Source organism: Alosa sapidissima, chromosome 10 (genome assembly GCF_018492685.1).
Source record: "Alosa sapidissima isolate fAloSap1 chromosome 10, fAloSap1.pri, whole genome shotgun sequence".
Lineage (NCBI taxonomy): Eukaryota > Metazoa > Chordata > Actinopteri > Clupeiformes > Clupeidae > Alosa > Alosa sapidissima.
In genome coordinates, this window is record NC_055966.1 from 4194427 (window position 1) to 4211918 (window position 17492).

Sequence of the window (17492 nt, forward strand, 5' to 3'; positions counted from 1 at the left end):
TCAAGAGCTGTAGTCAATCATGCTACCATGTGTTTGTCCTGTGGCCATCCAAATCCAGCAATAGATGGACAAAGAGATGATGTAAAACTGGACTGAAAGCCAACAACTGAACAAACATATGTCCTAGCAGGAATGTCTGCTCTGGTTTCTGTCCATATGACTGTAGTTGACAAATCTGTATCTTTAGTGGTGGGGTGAGTCCAGGCCTGACAGGGTGGCTGTGTTTTGTTTCTTTATCCCACATCTGTCCATTACCTCAGGAGGATGCTTTTGGAGGTAAGACGTGCTCTCCATATCTCCATGGCTGCATAGGCATCCATTGTGTTTCACTCTTGTTTATTATTATTATTCTGCAGTATCTGGTCCAATTGTGCAGGATGTTCCTTCAATATTTATACAACTTCACAGCTGAGCAAAGAGTAGGAAGAGGTGCATTGAGTGTGCATCCTTCTTCCAAACACATATTACATCCTAAGGCAATGGAAAGATTAGGGATGAATACACCTAACACATACACCACACTATAAATACACAAAACATACACCACACAATAAATACACCATACACCACACAATAAATACACCAAACACCACACAATAAATAAACAACACATACACCACACAATAAAAACACAACACATACACCACACAATAAATACACATACGCCACACAATAAAAACACAACACATACACCACACAATAAAAATACACAACACATACACCACACAATAAAAACACCAAACACATTCACCACACTATTGTATGTGTATTTATTGTGTGGTGTATGTGTTGTGTATTTATTGTGAGGTGTATGGTGTATGTTTATTTATTAATAAACATACACCATACACCTCACAATAAATACACAACACATACACCACACAATAAATACACATACACCACACAATAAATACACAACACATACACCACACAATAAATACACATACACCACACAATAAATTCACAACACATACACCACACAATAAATACACAACACATACACCACACAATAAATACACCAAATACCACACAATAAATACACAACACATACACCACACAATAAATACAAACACATACACCACACAATAAATACACATACACCACACAATAAATACACCAAACACATACACAACACAATAAATACACATACACCACACAATAAATACACATACACCACACAATAAATACACCAAATACATACACCACACAATTAATACACATACACCACGCAATAAATACACAACACATACACCACACAATAAATACACCAAACACTACACCACACAATAAATACACATACACCACACAATAAATACACCAAACACTACACCACACAATAAATACACATACACCACACAATAAATACACAACACATACACCACACAATAAATACACCTAACGCATACACCACACAATAAATACACCAAACACATACACCACACAATAAATACACAACACATACACCACACAATAAATACACCAAACACATACACCACACATTAAATAAACAACACAGACATCACACAATAAATACACCAAACACATACACCAAACACATACACCACACAATAAATACACAACACATACACCACGCAATAAATACACCAAACACATACACCACACAATAAATACACCAAACACATATACACCAAACACATACACCACACAATAAATACACAACACATACACCACACAATAAATACACCAAACACATACACCACACAATAAATACACCAAACACATATACACCAAACAAATACACCACACAATAAATACACCAAACACATACACCACACAATAAATACACAACACAGACACCGCACAATAAATACACCAAACACATACACCACACAATAAATACACAACACATCACACAATAAATACACATACACCACACAATAAATACACAACACATACACAATAAATACACCAAACACATACACCACACAATAAATACACATACACCACACAATAAATACACAACACATACACCACACAATTAATACACCAAACACCACACAATAAATACACAGCACATACACCACACAATAAAAACACAACACATACACCACACAATAAATACACAGACACCACACAATGAATACACCAAACACATACACCACACAATAAATACACCTAACACATACACCACACAATAAATACACCAAACACATATACACCAAACACATACACCACACAATAAATACACAACACATACACCACACAATAAATACACCAAACACATACACCACACAATAAATACACAACACAGACACCGCACAATAAATACACCAAACACATACACCACACAATAAATACACAACACATCACACAATAAATACACATACACCACACAATAAATACACCAAACACATACACCACACAATAAATACACAACACAGACACCACACAATAAATACACAACACATCACACAATAAATACACATACACCACACAATAAATACACAACACATACACCACACAATAAATACACCAACCACATACACCACACAATAAATACACAACAGATACACCACACAATTAATACACCAAACACCACACAATAAATACACAACACATACACCACACAATAAAAACACAACACATACACCACACAATTAATACACCAAACACCACACAATAAATACACAACACATACACCACACAATAAAAACACAACACATACACCACACAATAAATACACATACAGTACACAATACATACACCAAACACATACACCACACAATAAAAAACACCACACAATAAATACACATACACCACACAATAAATACACAACATATACACCACACAATAAAAATACACAACACATACACCACACAATAAATACACCAAACACATACACCACACAATAAATACACAAACACCATACACCACACAATAAATACACATACACCATACACCACACAATAAATACACAACACATACACTACACAATAAATACACAACACATACACCACACAATAAATACACAACACATACACCACACAATAAATACACCAAACACATACACCACACAATAAATACACCAAACATATACACCACACAATAAATGCACCAAACACTATACCACACAATAAATACACATACACCACACAATAAATACACATACATCACACAATAAATACACAACATATACACCACACAATAAATACACCAAACACATACACCACACAATAAATACACAACACAGACACCACACAATAAATACACCAAACACATACACCACACAATAAATACACAACACATACGCCACACAATAAATACACAACACATCACACAATAAATACACATACACCACACAATAAATACACCAAACACATACACCACACAATAAATACACCAAACACATACACCACACAATAAATACACATATACCACACAATAAATACACATACACCACACAATAAATACAACAAACACATACACCACACAATAAATACACAATACATACACATACACCACACAATAAATACACAACACATACACTACACAATAAATACACAACACATACACCACACAATAAATACACAACACATACACTACACAATAAATACACAACACATACACCACACAATAAATACACAACACATACACCACACAATAAATACACCAAACATATACACCACACAATAAATGCACCAAACACTATACCACACAATAAATACACATACACCACACAATAAATACACCAAACACTACACCACACAATAAATACACATACATCACACAATAAATACACAACATATACACCACACAATAAATACACCAAACACATACACCACACAATAAATACACAACACAGACACCACACAATAAATACACCAAACACATACACCACACAATAAATACACAACACATACGCCACACAATAAATACACAACACATCACACAATAAATACACATACACCACACAATAAATACACCAAACACATACACCACACAATAAATACACCAAACACATACACCACACAATAAATACACAACACATATACCACACAATAAATACACATACACCACACAATAAATACACCAAACACATACACCACACAATAAATACACAACACATATACCACACAATAAATACACATACACCACACAATAAATACAACAAACACATACACCACACAATAAATACACAATACATACACATACACCACACAATAAATACACAACACATACACCACACAATAAAAACACAACACATACACCACACAATAAATACACATACAGTACACAATACATACACCAAACACATACACCACACAATAAAAAACACCACACAATAAATACACATACACCACACAATAAATACACAACATATACACCACACAATAAAAATACACAACACATACACCACACAATAAATACACCAAACACATACACCACACAATAAATACACAAACACCATACACCACACAATAAATACACATACACCATACACCACACAATAAATACACAACACATACACTACACAATAAATACACAACACATACACCACACAATAAATACACAACACATACACCACACAATAAATACACCAAACACATACACCACACAATAAATACACCAAACATATACACCACACAATAAATACACCAAACACTACACCACACAATAAATACACAACACATACGCCACACAATAAATGCACCAAACACTATACAACACAATAAATACACATACACCACACAATAAATACACCAAACACTACACCACACAATAAATACACATACATCACACAATAAATACACAACATATACACCACACAATAAATACACCAAACACATACACCACACAATAAATACACAACACAGACACCACACAATAAATACACCAAACACATACACCACACAATAAATACACAACACATACGCCACACAATAAATACACAACACATCACACAATAAATACACATATACCACACAATAAATACACCAAACACATACACCACACAATAAATACACCAAACACATACACCACACAATAAATACACAACACATATACCACACAATAAATACACATACACCACACAATAAATACACCAAACACATACACCACACAATAAATACACAACACATATACCACACAATAAATACACATACACCACACAATAAATACAACAAACACATACGCCACACAATAAATACACAATACATACACATACACCACACAATAAATACACAACACATACACCACACAATAAATACACCAAACACATACACCACACAATAAATACACCTACACCACACAATAAAGACACCACACAATAAATACACAACACATACACCACACAATAAATACACATACACCACACAATAAATAAACCAAACACATACCCCACACAATAAATACACAACACATACACCACAATAAATACACATACACCACACAATAATTACACCAAACACATACACCACACAATAAATACACATACACCACACAATAAATACACAACACATACACCACACAATAAATACACAACACATACATCACACAATAAATACACATACACCACACAATAAATAAACCAAACACATAGCCTGGGTGCCACTCACAACATTTGAGGTCGGGAAGTTCAGTCTGGCATTGCTCCATTGTGGTGGAAGTATGCTCGCCCTATATCGGGCGTACCAATCAAATCAGGCTTTACGATGATGGATAGGTGAGCAAGAGCGCCTGGTCTATCACGTCATCTGAGCACACTTAGATTAGGCTTATGTTTGAAACAAAAACGCTGTGGCTAGAAGGATACATGGCTTTTAAGACCCCTTATGGAAAATTCATATTATTTACTGAGGTTTTATTACTGAAAACGATTATTTATGAAAACTTTGGCCAAAGTTGAGATGTGGGAAAACTGGTGGTTTCACTTTCATCAAGGGAAAACAGCGCTGTTGCATTGTGACATGTTCCCTCGTTCGTTTGAAATCTCTGAATGACCACCTGCTCAAGGGATTTGCGACAGCCTTTCCCAGCTGTTTAACATGTTTGTAGCATATCACTGTTCAACAGAATTATTTTTAAAAATGGAGGGGATATAGAAGAAGAAGGATGGTTTGTGTGTTTTCTTCCTACACCTCACGGTAAGCTATTTTGTTGCTCTGATTAGTTAGGTCTATCCAATTGAGTGCAAAGGCATTCCCCCCCTGTATCGGTTGAAACACGCCCCATAATTACGTCCCAATGGAGCAGTATCAGACTCATATTCTGACTAGAATTGAGTATGACTACGTCAGGCTACCAAACACATACACCACACAATAAATACACCAAACACATACACCACGCACCCACAAGAGGGCAGCAGACAGGAGGGCCAAGTGAAGAGGTAAAGGCAGAGACTTTCTAATGAGGAGACACAACAAAAAATCCTCCATAGAAATGCATGGGGTTGGTTTGTAATGCCAATATGGCAGTTGTCTACACATATCCCGCCCTTTCCACGGTAAACAACTCGACATGTGAATACATTGTGCTAATCATGTGGTGTGTTGTGAATACATCATGCCAATCATCTGCTGTGATCTTGCCGCTGGAGCAAGGTTGGTGTTGTGATGCCTTGCACATTCCCATTTCTGCCTGAATAGATGCCTGATAAGTGCCCAAAAAGCGTTATATGGCCACAGAATGGAGGGACTTGCCTAAAAGGACTTTGGTAAAGGTGCAAGAGCTACCCAGCTGCCAACAACGCTAAAAGTCAGCAGCTTAGGTTTGCAATGCTCTAGAGGCCTGTGTGTAAGAAAGAGAAACATGTGGTGGTCATTTGTGTGTGTGGCATTGAAATGACAGCATGTCAGTGATATTGTAAACTTCATAGCAGTTCACAGCTGTCACTATCCTTGTGTAGGACTTAAACATGGACACTGGTGTCATTTCATTTCATTACTTACCTACAGTAACAGCAAATGAACAGTTCATCATCAAATGAGCAAATGTCAGGTATAAATCACATGCCTTTACTCTCATTCAGCATAGCTCATTCTTTACAAAAGATTTGTACATTGAAATACATCCTGACATAAAAAGTAAAGACACATTGCACTTACATTTCAAAGTATGAACTTCATAAAATACACATGTATAGGATAATGGTTTTATAAAAGCAAAGTAAGAAGTAAGAATGTTTGCACACCGGTGAATGTTTGATTGTAATTAGTTCCTGTGTATAAATAGTCAAGAGACATTTCATAGTCCTTGTGAGACCTCTGCACAAATCACCCAGAGATGCACTGACTTTGCTTGCTACTGAGCCATAAGGAAAATAGCTGTCAAAAGATTTGTAAAAAAGGTAGTTGAACTGTATAAATCAGGAAAATGATATGAAAAGATATCCAAAGATGTGAAAATACCAGTCAATAGTGTTCAAAGACAAACAGGTGATACCTATCCACTGTCAGGCAGACCATCAAAGATTCCAGCCTCAACTGCCAGGAAAATTGGTTGGGGTGCAAAGAAAAGCCCTCAAGCTACTTCAGGTGAAATACAGTACAGGCTTCACTGCCATAACATGCAGTGACTGTTTTAAGATCCACATGGTAACACTTGAACAAATATGGGCTGCACTATCAGGTTACCAGAACAAAAGAACAAAAGCCATTACTGTGCTTACATGCTCACAATATACCAATATACTCAGAAGGACACTAAGAACAAAATCATTTGGAGTGATGAGACCCAAATTGATGGTCACAACCATAAAGTCAGTGTTTGGAGAGGAGTCAATAAAGCCTATCACGAAAAGTGCCCCATCCCTACTGTGAAGTATGTAGTACCATCTCTCCACCTGATGGTGTTTTGGGAGAGAGCTACAATACGAGGAATTTAGCCATAATTCATGGCAAGATGAATGTAGCTTGAATGCAGCAAAATATTGGGAGAGAGTTTGCACTCATCACCCCAAAAGCTGTGCATGGGTTATTTTGGACTTTCAAACATGACAATGACCATCTCTAAAGGTAGGCCTACTCATCCACAACTATCACAAAAGATTGCAAGCCGCCATTGATGCTAAAGGATGAAATACACAGCATTAGAGGCAAAGTCTGGTGATTTTCCAGATGGATCTCTGTTTCTCAAGGTCACCGAGTACTGTCAGTACGAAAAAAATGAAAACAATCGGTTCTACCTAGCTCGAGTTGCTGCAGCCAACAGCTAGAGCTGCCAGGCTCTAGCATCATGCCCCCAGAGTATAGCACTGTAGCTGCCTGGCTCTAGCATGTCCATGCTCCCAGAGTATAGCACTATAGCTGCCTGGCTTTAGCATGTTCATGCCCCCAGAGTATACCACTGTAGCTGCCTGGCAGAGGGTATGTAAAATTTTGAACAGGGCTCATGTCATTGGTTTCATTATTGCAGTGTTTTGTTTAATGATTGCACTATTATGTAATGCCTTAGGGTTTCATTTGAATTCCATGAAAATAAAAAAAGTGTTTTGCCTAATCACTTCACTCATAAAATAATGGTACAATTTCTGCCAAGGTGTGTAAGTTTATGAGCACACCTGTACACTTTAGTAAGTGGACATGGAACATTGAGTGTGTGTGGTAGCTTAGAAATCTAGACGCACCCTAGCGGCGGCAAATTAATTTGCTCAGCCTGTACATCTAGTATCAAACCATAGGGATTTCTATTGGCTGACGCCGTGGACGTCATCCAATCACAGCGTTCTATTTTGTTAGAGAGTCTTAAGGTGGGCTTAACAGGATAACGACAGTCCTGCGACGGTGAACAACAAGGAAGGTGGCTATGGCGAACGAAGAGCGGTTGTTTGAATCGGCGTTGGCGTCAACTTTGGAGGAGTTGGACTTGTGCTTTTCTTTGAAAGTTGAGCAACACAATGCACTTAAGTCATTACTTTCGAAGAAGGATGTATTTGCCGTTTTGCTGACCGGATACGATATGGTCATAGCGCTGGCCTATTGCATGCCTAGGCAGTTTGAAAGACAATTCTCTGCCCGCCCCTTGGATTAAGCGAGGTGAATGGTTCGATTCCAGACTATACATTTCAATGATATAGGATGGCCTGCCAGGCTATGTGTGTGGTACATTTTCCTATATATTTTTTTTGTTTGAATCTTTCCGGTAGACTACTGCGATCACATAAAGACTTGCTTACTTGCCCCCGCCTTTATTGCCATTTCATTCATTAGCATTAGTCATTGCAATTCCATGATAATCTCTGCTATTATGTTTTCTTGTAAGGCACCTTGTTGAGGTCACCTCATTGAAAAGATTTCAGAGCAGATAGGAGGAAGTTATGGACCAAATTAAATGTAGCCTATGACAGAGAAGGTTGTGTGTGGGGTTAGAGTATTTATGCCTTGAAGCAAGAGTGAAACTGGTCAGTAAGTGTCCACTCCCAACAGTTGTTGTGGTGGCATCATACATGAACTGAAAATGGTCTGTATTATCTAATTAGTTTTTCAATCAATATGTTAATTTACATGCTTACTTATACTGTACAATATTAATTACAACAAATGTATTATTGCATGAATGTATTTTAAAAATGATTATATACCATTATTTTAAAATAATGGATGTGTAATTCTGTATTTGCTGGTTGATATTGTTAATTGATTGTAGAGCACTGTAAGGATGCCTAGCCTGCTTCCTTGGATGGTCCTCTGTGTGCTGGGGGTCACATCCCTGACTCAAGGTGAGCCGGATTTCTGTGTGTTTTTGTTTTTGACTGACTGCTAATGTGAAGGTTATGATTTTTGCTTATATGGTTGCATTGTTGTAGCCTGGAAAATCCAGACCCTGGTACTCTAGAAAGAATAAGGGTCTGGCCACGAACAATGTAATGGCTCAACTCAAGGGGCGGCAACAAGCATGCATTTAAACATCTCACTGCACGCAATTGGATAACACTAGACCATGTTTACTCTGAATGATTTCGGACTTCGACACAGTCGGATAACACTACGACCAATGTGTACTGTCCTCCAACGTTGCAGCGCTGTCTTCATCAGTTTAGCTGGTTCGGCAGCTGATGTTTGTCACCAGCAGAGGGCGCTCTCTGGTCGCTGGCCAGCACTCTGGATCCTCCTTCAAATTCTACCCTTCCCACAGCAACAGTGAGCTGTTGCTTCAGAGCGGCATGTTCACCATTTATGGCATCACCTCCATTGGGGCACACTGGGGGGATGGACAATATGAAGCCAGTGGCTTCTATTGATATTGATACGACATCTATTGATATGACTATTGATATTGATTCGACCTCTATTGATATTGATACGACCTCTATTGATATGACTATTGATATTGGTTTTTTGTATGAATGTAGAGATCAGTTAACATCACTAGCTTTTGTGAAAACTGTTTGATGACCTTGAATGAAGGTCCTGTATCCCAATGCCTGTCTGCATGCCACTCTTTGTATATGACTAACTCAGGTTTAGTGTATAGAATCTGCTGCTCTCTCATTAAGACATGTTGGAAATATTAAACACAATTACTGTGTTAGTGTGGGGAAATTTCCAGTAATTAGCTGTTTAATGACTACTGGGGTTGTGGTTGTTTAACTGGCTACACTTTAAAGAAAGGTCTTAATGTCTTAAAAGGATGGTCTCAGTTTTTTTGAATTTCTCTTATCTGTGACCTACAAGGTAAACCTGACTTAGGGAGTCTGAAGTGTCTTGTCATGACAGCTCTTTTTCTTTCACTTCATATAATCCATCAAGAATACCCTGTTTAGTCCTATAAATAATGGTAAGACTTTGTTTACAACAGACTTGTTGCCCTCATGCTTGCCTAGGATGCTTGCGTGTGTGTAACCTGTCTCCGGCGTCGTAAATAAAGCTTTGTACTGTGCCGTACGGTCGGCTTGCCTGTGTGTTACTTTTTTCCTCTCTGTGGATTAATGCTTTATTTTTACCACATTGAGCTTTGTGTTTTTCAGGGAGGGTATACAGAAAATGTCATAATTTAATACACAAGAAGTTTGTGTTATCTTATTATGCTACCGCCGCGCAGCAAAGCGATGGTCATGTAGGTTTAGTCAGAGTTTTTTTTCCTCCGGATTTTGTTTTTCTTTTTCTTTTTTGTTTTGTCAATGATTTCCAGGACACTAAAAGACCGGGATGCACAAAACTTTGTGGGCATGTATCTCGAGAACTGTAGGCGGCCTAGGAGGACCATATCTTTTCCGTATGTTGGTCTCAAGTGGCCATGTCAACCCATCCCATAGCCACTCATTTGATGTACTGTATAGTGCCACCTAGTTAAAAATGAAAAAGCAAAAATGAGGTGTTGTAATCGCAGGTATCTCTGGCTGACAGGGTTAAAACTGCACAAAATTGGAGGCGTAGGGTCATTCTGACACCCTCTGAATGCATGCCAAGTTTCGTGGAATTCCGTTCATGGAGGGGCCATACAATAAATTAATTTATGTGTAAATTTAGTGATTGTACACCAACTGGCCTGTAGATGGCCGGACACAGTTTTCTGTGAATATCGAGAACCTTACGGCCTAGGATGACCAATTTCTTTTTGTATGTTGGCCTCCAGGGGCCATGTCAACCCATCTCATATCCACTCTTTTGATGTATAGCGCCACCTAGTTAAAAATGAAAAGGCAAAAACATGGCATTGTAATCGCAGGTATCTTTGGCTGACAGGGTCAAAACTGCATGGAATTTGAGGTGTAAGATCATTATGACACCCTCTGAATGCACACAAACACACACACAAAAAGACACACGCACTCACATACACACAGTAGACATCTAGGCATACGTACGCATGCACACACATGCACATACACAGGCATGCATGCACAGACTCAAACGCATGCACACACACACATAGGCATGCATGCAAGCACACACACGCACACACACATAAACAAAATCACATGCACGCATGCACACACACACATAAAAACACACACAATACAGGCAAGCAGACACACACACACACACACACACCATTACCCCACACACACACTCACAAGCAAAAACACACACACACACAGAAGCACACACATACACATACAAAAGCAAACGCATACATGCACACACTCATTTGCAAACACAAAAGTTGCAAGAGTAGGGGATGGAGACAAATTCACAAGCATGATTTATTTTCGTGGAGAGAATGTGCAGGACTGAGCGGTGGTCATATTTTGTACCCATTTGCGGCACATTTAGTTAACTGACTAACCACGTCATTATATTAGTATCAGGAGTCACGGTCCTCAGTTCAAGTGCATCAATTTGCTCAAAACTCCACTGAAATCTTGACATGTTCTGATGTACAGCGGTATGAGGGAAGTCTCCGCGGGGAGACTCGTCTGTGCAGACAGAATAGCGTTTCCTCTAAAAGTGAGTCAAGAGATTTCGACATCGTATGTGCTTTGTCCCAAGGCCATGCCAGACATCAACAAAATGGAATTGGAATGAGGAGCAACCACTGAATACTATTACTGGTATGCCTTATACCAGCAGCTCATTATGATGTCTTTTCTGAGAACGTGGAAGTTTGACATATGTACACAATATGTATTGACCCCTTTATGGGTCAATAACCTGGTCAGATATAATAGAGATTTGATGCAGACAGCTGGTGACGTGCCTTTAAGTGTGTGCTTTCTGATGGGAAAGGGTTTGGTCCTGGTGTGCTGGTTGTGTGGGTTTAATTTGGTCTGGAATGTGCCTGCTTGTTGTGATTTTATTTTAGAACCTGGATATGAAGAACCAGGTATCCATATTTACTAGTGTAATATGTTCATGTATGCATACTGTATGATTTATACTCCATTCATTTTGCCAATAAGGTGTGTCTGTTTTCTGTAACATTAAAATGTATAATTAAGAAAAATTATAAACCAATGTTGAAATGTTTTAGAAAATGTTTCCACAGAAAAGGCATTCCATAAATACTGTGCAGTTACACAAATGTAATGCATTTACACACTGTCAGTGATCATTGTAGTGATGACAAATTATTACAAACTCAGCACATCATTTGAATGTCTTCATCTTTGTTTAAGAAACCACTATAATAAATAAATTAAATGAATGAAATAATGCATCTCCATCTATATTGCAACTCCATCAAATATACTGAGATCAAATATTCAAAAGTCATATTCAACCTATACATGCGCGTCAGATGGGGCAATTTTGGGTGGACTGAAAAGTGCTGAAGAGCAAAGAGTATGCAGTGCTGAAGAGCAGAGAGTATGCAGTGCTGAAGAGCAGAGTATGCAGTGCTGAAGAGCAGAGGGTGGGAGTGCAGAGCAGAGGGTGGGAGTGCTGAAGAGCAGAGTATGGGAGTGCTGCCAGAAAAGAGCAGGACACAACACATTTTTCATTGGGTCACATTACTGCGTGCAAACTGTTATGTTTTTGCTATAACAATAACCATTATCTGTGGCAAACAGACACTCTAATGATACCAAGGAACTCTGTGCAACCCATGGGCTGTGAGCTATTGAAACAGCTATAACATTCTCATCACCCCATGAGGAAATTATGAAATACCGCTTTTCTTTTGCTTCCACACCTTCCAAATAAATCAGCTGTAACCACCCAACACTGTCATTTGTTGGATCTAAGGGTGGAAGGAAGAGTGGACAATGTATTCACCAACCTTGTCATTTGTTTTGGAGTGGCTGAAAGTGCTTTGTTTCTCAAAATATATCAAACAAAACAAAATATTCTCAATCAAAATATTGTTGTGGTGCATTTGCAAGCCAATGAAAACAATTGTAAACAAAGTCAGGCTTTGCAGTTGGAAATGGAGGCTTTGGTTATTCAACGTGGAAATATTACACATTATAATCATTAAAGACAATATATATCTCCACGTATATATTCAGAAAAATATATTTTGAATCCAAACTTTCATAATCTAAATATATTTCGTATTTTTACATTATCTGTATAACATTTCAAGTTTAATGAATGCACATTCCAGTTTTGGCAGAAAATGCTGCTAATATTTACATCAAGTAATATAAATCATAGAAACTGCTTTCAAAATATGTGCAAAATTCTTCCATATGTGACCTCAATTTAGGCCAATAATAACAACCAAACAACTGCCAAGACCAATTGGCAAATGCTACACAATAGTACTGGAAACATGTCTGAACATACAGCAAGATGTGTGCAGGCCTACACATTAACAAGCACATTGAGTTTTTTCAGAGAAATACAAAAAACATGATCAATAAAAGTTTCCAGGTAAAACTGTTAGTATGTGATGTTGCGTGTTTCTGTTCCATTATTTGGCCTGTCATCTCTGATTTTTCCAGGATCTGAAACTTAAGCATGCACTGACTGCATAGCATATAGCCACAAGGAAGGCACAAATCTGAAAGAAACAGAAATGGCAATTCAAATGAAGCCCTTTGCCTTGTAACAAAAATATTTAGACAAAAAACAATTTAGAAAAAAATCTAATAATTTAACAACTATTTTAACATGTATATTTATATTAAGAAGGCTCTGTACAGATAACAAATTCAAACCTTTTCAGGGAAAACTGCCCCAATAATTTAGAAAACAAAATATTTTAGGGAATATATTTTAGGGTATATATACATGTAGAATGCATGCTCAAAAGACATTTTGTAGTATATGTAATGCTTACAGTAAAGATAAGGCTTATTCTTTGTGCTTACCGTGGAGACAATCCAACTGTTGTAACTGTGGCGCCCTCTGATGGCTTGGGTGATGGATGCAGCGTCCACTACAGCAGCAGTTGTATACAGTGATGCTGCTACGCTATTAAAGCACAAATCCTGTACAGAGAGAAAGTGGATATGAACCACTCAATGACAAAATGAATTAAATTGTACAACGACAAAATGAATTAAATTGTACAAATAGATAACACGGCAGGCAGCATGGCTTTTTATCCATTATCCATAAAAAGCTGGTGTAATGTACAACACAGACAAAGTGCACATTTCATTTACACTGTTACTTATTCTGTACCGTGGGGCTTACAGTCCAGAGAAGGCTAAGATTGTATGACATATTGTATTGCATCAGTTTGTGCCCTCCCAGATGAGCCACCAGATTTTCATCACAATGCATGTAGTTTACCAGCTGAGTTACACGGCCTATTCCCAAAGATTTCAGTGAATTATGCATAAAGGACCTTCCTAGAAATCTGATCTATAAATTGCTGACTACATTCATTCCTGAAGATGAATTCATAAGGCTACACATTTTTTTACAATGCAGTGCTGCCGAGATACAATACAGATGTCAGCAAAATGTGATGCCTGTTCAATATGCATTTGAGGGTGCTGGATGTGTAGTTCTGTGTAATACGGCACGTCTTGGACACTGCAACCTACCAGTGTGTTCCATGGTATCTGAGGGAAGCGGGTGCGCCCACTGACCAGGCCGACGAGGAGCAGACAGATGGTCAGCACCCAACACACCACGGACACCAACATGACCCAGACCAGGGCCGGCACCTGCAGGTACTCTGTCCCACCAATCAGCATCCACACAAGGAGACCAAAGACCTGACACAAACAGGAAACAAATGAGTCTTTCACAAACATACGTAAACTGAAAGACAGACACACACCAACACACCAACACACACACACATAGACAGACACAGACACATTCTCACAGTTGCTTTAGAAAGACACTGAGAGGTCAGTCTATGACAGGAGGCATTTCAAAGTGCAGGATGTATTGTTTGGAGCAGAGGGAAGCCGTCCAAGTTGCGATTTCTTTGCAGGGTGTTGTTTGTTCTGAACCTATAATAATTATGGACAAATTTCCCTCTGGTCGACTCCCAGTCTGTCTTCCTGAGAAAAAACAAAGAGTGTTGCTCTGGATGTTCAGTTGGGGCAGGAAATGGAGCTTTGGAGGGAGCTGATAGGACAGGTCAGAGGTTATTTGGAGGAAATGCTTGGATATGACTCACAATAAAAGCTGGAAGGAAAAGAGACAATAAGGGAGCACAGGGAGAGTTGACCAGTCCTCTCTGTTTATGCCAGGGGCTTCCTCATTCAGAAAAAAAGAATAATACAAGTGGGCTTACCAAACACATTTTTCTTTTTTTTATTCAGTCACATTCTTCACCAGCAGTTTTTACCATGATGTGAAGGAATAGTATAAATGGCATATAAAGTACATGTTATATGTTACATGTAAATAATTATTTTTCATTTGAAAATATAACTGTTATAAACTACCAAATCAAATACATTTCAACAATAGCTAAAATATCAATGTGATCATTTGCATTTTTTACATTTTATTTGGACCATGGTTGCTCTTTCCTACAACAAAATCAACTTGACTAGTCTGGTTTTTTTTTTTTTTATATTATTCACAAATGTTTGTCTATTTGTAGGTGAGGTGAAATGTTTCACTATGAATAAAGGAGAGCTCTTGGCCACTTATAATGGTATCAATTAGGCTGATTTATTTTTCTTCACACTAGTAGCCTAAGTGCGCCGCCATGTAAAGGCCAAAACAAAAAAAACTCAAACGAGATAAAATATCTTATCTGAAGCCTTATACCATGAACCATGTACCGTTGAATGTAGGCTAGTAGCATTTCATTTGTAATCACTTTCGTGGTTTCTCCTTAGTGCTCTTGTTTCCTATTTCCTATAGGCGGTCAAAAACAATAGTCATAAAGGTCAGACCGTAAATAATGCGCAGCTAATACAAATGTGGCAGCACGCACAGAAACGCGTTTGTGGTTGCCAGATCACCAGGGTCTAACGGCTTAGAAATATATGTTTGCTATTATTAGCCAAAACCGACGTTAAATGGTCAAACCGGCGATATGGACAGTAGGCTATCAAACAGGTTCACAGTCCTCTCTAACATTTTAACAGCTTGTAAAAGTAGTAGCCAACACTCCACTTTGGGTAGTAACCAAATGTCTACCTTGCAACCCCATTAATCTCCCACACTCAGATGGAGTTCAGCAGAACACATCAACACTTACTATTTCTAATAAGGTCAGCAGCCCGGGTGCAGAGCAGACGAAAAGCTTGTCATAAGCTAGGGTCGAGGTACTGCTGTCCGAGTTTGAACCGTTATCAGCTGTGGCCGTCGTGCGTGACTCCGAATTCTCCTCCATGGTCTGGGACTGGCGGTGAAAACCTCCAATAAAGTTTCTCTTTTCATTAGGAAGTGGGCCTACTCACGTAACAACAGCTGCATAAATGTTACAGTTTCAAAACAACTTCTTTACGGGTAAGTTTATTACAACTCTAAGATGATTTTATTTCAAGGTGAGGCCACTCCACACAGTTCTACCCAAGGATTAAGAGGGTCCCATTAGCCAATAAAAATTCGATGTGACACATGACGCGCAGGCAGTTCAGAGAGAACACCATGACATAGCCTACGTTTACATTTACCAGCACGTGGGCTAGGTCTATTAACTAAATCGTACAGATTTAGGCCTAAAAATCTCAGCTATGTGCATGCTACCATTGTTAAATAAATCCGTTTGATTTTGTAGCATAA

General features: G+C 38.3%; 1 protein-coding gene across 1 annotated transcript; it reads right to left on the bottom strand.

Annotated features, from left to right (window-relative positions):
* Nucleotides 1–12112: 12112 nt before the first annotated feature.
* cmtm8b (CKLF-like MARVEL transmembrane domain containing 8b) lies at nucleotides 12113–17287 on the bottom strand. Its single transcript, XM_042108342.1, has 4 exons — nucleotides 16966–17287; nucleotides 15341–15514; nucleotides 14657–14776; nucleotides 12113–14346 (listed from the first exon to the last, which is right to left on the bottom strand). Exons 1-4 carry the CDS (start codon nucleotides 17098–17100, stop codon nucleotides 14269–14271), a joined length of 507 nt encoding a protein of 168 aa, XP_041964276.1. The 5' UTR covers nucleotides 17101–17287; the 3' UTR covers nucleotides 12113–14268.
* Between the last annotated feature and the right edge of the window lie 205 nt (nucleotides 17288–17492).